Consider the following 4,748-nt stretch of genomic DNA (forward strand, 5'->3'; position numbering starts at 1 on the left):
CGGGTGCAAGTCCATGTACATTCCTTCTTTGTGCAAATATGGGTAAAAAAAAATGAATGCTATTAGGATATTTGCTGTGCTGGACGAATGTTTTTCATTGATTTAAGATATAAAATACCACATTTGGCCACTAGATGATGCTAATTCCTATGATCCTTAGCACCACCTAATGGCCAAATTCAGTATTTTCTGTTTGAAGTCAATGCTTGGTTTAATATTGTTGGTTTCATTATCTTATGTCCTCTCATGTGTGCTGTACTCATAAATACATGAGACTGATCTTAAGTATTAGGATGAAGTCATACCTGACATAGGAAGCTAAGGGATCGATACACAGAACATTTCAAGGCCGAGTGTGACGAGCATTCATCTGTTGCCATAATAAACTTTGCCTATAATTTAACACAGTGATTTCCTATGATTGTCAGCTCCATCTAGTGGCCATAATGGGATATTTTTCCTGAAATACCTCAAATAAGGAAAGATTGTGAAATACCACAATATGGCCACTGGATGGAGCTGACAATTATCGGAAATCACTGTGTTTAAACATTGCTAAAACTCGGGAACCATCGGGGGGGTCACATACGGTGTGTCTAATGATTATTTTTAAAAAACAGACGTGTAAGTGTTTGTGAAATCTTCCACCACAAAATGTACTCAGCCAATGAGAGGTAATGACTCCATTTTTATTTTAAAGGGCCTAGAGGACCACCTTTTAAGTGGTGGGGCTAACGTTTTTCGTCCCAGAAGACGACTTCAGAAAACAGACCTCTTACAAGAGTTTACACCACAAAATGTACTCAGCCAATGAGAGGCAATGACTCAATTTTTTCCGAACGGAATTCAGTGCTGCTGGAGGTTTTGTGACAGATAAAGGAGTGTGTCTGTCCACAGACTCCATTGACCGGCTAACATTTATCAAAATGAATCAGTCCTAGATTAGCAGCAGATATTAAGCCCCTTATGCTGATGTCGCTGATTAAGTGTTAATGGGTTTTGTCCTGGAAGACGACTTGAGAAAACAGACCTCTTGCAAGAGAATAATAGACCTCTAAGTCTCCATACCACAAAATGTACTCAGCCAATGAGAGGTAAGGACTCCATTTTTATTTTTCTCCTGCTATCAATGGCCAACACGGTACAACACTTCATCCATGTCTTTGGTGATCTCTGATCTCCTTATCAACTGTTTCTTCCATGATGAAGATCAGCCATGGAGTATATCTGAGGTGTATATCAGGGGGTGCTTCTTCCACACATGTCCAGCAACATTCATATACAAGACATTTCCCGCACTCACTAATACACCTCCAGGGTTGTGTGGGACCCCCTGATGTACAGGAAGACAGGACTTCAGTGAGGAACATTTCCCTCACTCAGGACAGGAATACGGCTTCTCCCTCGTGTGAGACCTCAGATGTCTGTAAAGATGGGCCTTTACTGAAAAACATTTCCCGCACTCAGAACAGGAATACGGCTTCTCGCCCGTGTGCAGTTGCTGATGAGTGTGAAGATTGGACTTATCTGAAAAACATTTCCCGCACTCAGGACAGGAATACGGCTTCTCACCTGTGTGCATTCTCTTATGTCTGTAAAGATGGGACTCCAGTGAAAAACATTTCCCGCACTCAGGACAGGAATACGGCTTTTCCCCCGTGTGAGACCTCAGATGTCTGTAAAGATGGGCCTTCACTGAATAACATTTCCCGCACTCAGGACAGGAATGTGGCTTCTCCCCTGTGTGAGACCTTTGGTGTCTGCCGAGGCTGGATTTCTTTGTAAAACATTTCCCGCACTCAGAACAAGAATAAGGCTTTTCCCCCGTGTGACACCATTGATGTGTGACAAGGTCTGCTTTTTTTATAAAACATTTCCCACAAAAGGAACAAGAATACGGCTTCTTCCCCATGTGCAGGTGCTGATGAGTGTTAAGGTTAGACTTATCTGAAAAACATTTCCCGCAATCAGAACAGGAATACGGCTTCTCCCCCGTGTGAGACCTCTTATGTATGGAAAGATAGGCCTTCTTTGAAAAACATTTCCCGCACTCAGGACAGGGAAATCTCTTATGTGCTGGAAGGACGGCACCGTCCCGCACAGTCTGAGGTTCCTCAGGATAAGAGGAATACGATGGTCCGGCACCGTCCCGCACAGTCTGAGGTTCCTCAGGATAAGAGGAATACGATGGTCCGGCACCGTCCCGCACAGTCTGAGGTTCCTCAGGATAAGAGGAATGCGATGGTCCGGCACCGTCCCGCACAGTCTGAGGTTCCTCGGGATAAGAGGAATACGATGGTCCGGCACCGTCCCGCACAGTCTGAGGTTCCTCGGGATAAGAGGAATACGATGGTCCGGCACCGTCCCGCACAGTCTGAGGTTCCTCAGGATAAGAGGAATACGATGGTCCGGCACCGTCCCGCACAGTCTGAGGTTCCTCGGGATAAGAGGAATACGATGGTCCGGCACCGTCCCGCACAGTCTGAGGTTCCTCGGGATAAGAGGAATACGATGGTCCGGCACCGTCCCGCACAGTCTGAGGTTCCTCAGGATAAGAGGAATACGATGGTCCGGCACCGTCCCGCACAGTCTGAGGTTCCTCAGGATAAGAGGAATACGATGGTCCGGCACCGTCCCGCACAGTCTGAGGTTCCTCGGGATAAGAGGAATACGATGGTCCGGCACCGTCCCGCACAGTCTGAGGTTCCTCGGGATAAGAGGAATACGATGGTCCGGCACCATCCCGCACAGTCTGAGGTTCCTCGGGATAAGAAGAATACGATGGTCCGGCACCGTCCCGCACAGTCTGAGGTTCCTCGGGATAAGGGGAATACGATGGTCCGGCACCGTCCCGCACAGTCTGAGGTTCCTCGGGATAAGAGGAATACGATGGTCCGGCACCGTCCCGCACAGTCTGAGGTTCCTCGGGATAAGAGGAATACGATGGTCCGGCACCGTCCCGCACAGTCTGAGGTTCCTCAGGATAAGAGGAATACGATGGTCCATCTACACTGTGTGGTGCCGGATGGACATTTGAGGTAGTCGGGTTTTCTCCTGGACTATACTGTGTGATGTCCTCATCTTCTACTTTACAGTCTGGAGACAAAGTGAGACAATCCTCTGAGGTTTTCCTCATCTCCCGTCCATCTACTAAAATAGAAATACAAAGATTATTACTAGACATGAGCTGATTGGTTCCCCTAAACCAGGACTCCGCCCACATCAGGCAGCTTTGTCTCTGAGGATCTTACAATTCCCCCCTCAAGGTAACTAGTAAATGGGTCCTCTGATCTCCTACCAGATCATTTCTTTATTCATGGACCTTAGTCAGAGAGCGAGGAAACAACGAGAACTGTCTTCTATAGGAGTGACAAAAAAAAATGGCGGATCCATTGAAAACTTGGAAAACAAATGATTTCAATGGATCAACCATTTTTCAATCAGGCAAATCTGTTTCAACACCAGGTTTGTATAAACAATAATGTCCCATTTCACAAAACAGAGAAGATATTTTCCTATCTTTGGTGGGTAAAGAAAAGCGACAGACAGCCTTAGACAAAAGGGTTATACAGACTGTTATCACGTAGAAATCACCCTCGTCCAGCAAAACCCATTGTGTTAGATTTTAGGAGCTGTGTAGATACCTAATCCATCTCTAAATATCCACTGAGTTTGTCCAAAGTTCACTTCAAATGGTGCAGTCAGTATTGTGTTTAAAATACATGTGGTTATAAGTCATTCAAATTATACATATTATATTCCAAGCCACAGATACGATTACAATTTTAGTATCTACTGACCTAATGATAATTCTGTTATAAGGTAAAAATATAAAGGTTGTGACTTAGGACAAATTATAAGTAGAATTGTTTAACCACTTCAGCCCCGGACCATTTGACTGGCCAAAGACCAGAGCATTTTCTGCGATTCGGCAATGTGCCGCTCGCTCGTCCCCACCCCCTTTTCTGACCGGCTGGGCTGCGTGCTCGGATAAGGGTCTGGTATGGATTCTGGGGGGACCCCCACTCTGTTTTTTTAGCGTTGGGGGGGTTCCCCTTCAAATCCCTACCAGACCTAAGAGCATGGTATGCTTTTGGAGGGGGAAACCATGCCGGTTTTTTATTTAGATCAGAGTCCACAGCATTACCCACCCTTAAATCAGAGTTCCCAGAGCCCCTTTTACAGCAGAGTTCCCCTTTACATTCCAGCGTCTACGGAGATCCACCTTGCAGTGTAAGTGAAAATTCTGTGGACTCAGATGAGAGGGATAACTCTGTGTACTCTGATGTAAAGGGGAACTCTGCAGATTCAGATGTAAACTGGATCTCTGTGGATTGAGATGTAAAGAGGGCCTTCCTTCGACCCCACCAGTCTTAACAACCTTTTTCCACCCTCTCCATGCTACCCTTTTCCTCCACACTCCTTGAATGCCTGGTCTGCAACCGACCGAGTGACCACCTCATTAAGAATGACCTTCTTGATCCGCCGCAGTGTGGATTTCGCCCTCAACACTCCACAGAAACTGCACTTTTAACACTCACACATGACTTACTAACAGCAAAAACCAAATGGACACGACTCTATGCTTCTCCTTCTGGACCTTTTGGCTGCATTTGTTATGGTTGAGCCCCCCTCCTCCTCCAAAAACTTGGCCCCTTTGGCCCTCGTGACTTCTCTGGGTTCTCATCCTACCTATCCCATCGCACCTCCAGTGTCACTTACAATTCTACTTCCTCCTCTCCCTTTTC

The 4,748-nt window shown here is 46.2% G+C and overlaps 1 protein-coding gene across 1 annotated transcript; it reads right to left on the reverse strand.

Annotated features, from left to right (window-relative positions):
- Window positions 1–668: 668 nt before the first annotated feature.
- Window positions 669–3,411, reverse strand: LOC143955685 (uncharacterized). The gene has a single exon (XM_077465795.1). The coding sequence runs from the start codon at window positions 3,221–3,223 to the stop codon at window positions 1,376–1,378; it is 1,848 nt and encodes a 615-aa protein (XP_077321921.1). The 5' UTR covers window positions 3,224–3,411; the 3' UTR covers window positions 669–1,375.
- Window positions 3,412–4,748: the final 1,337 nt, after the last annotated feature.

This window comes from Lithobates pipiens, unplaced genomic scaffold, assembly GCF_037356315.1.
Source record: "Lithobates pipiens isolate NorthernLeopardFrog02 unplaced genomic scaffold, aLitPip1_a1.2 Scaffold_35, whole genome shotgun sequence".
Taxonomy (NCBI): Eukaryota; Metazoa; Chordata; class Amphibia; order Anura; family Ranidae; genus Lithobates; species Lithobates pipiens.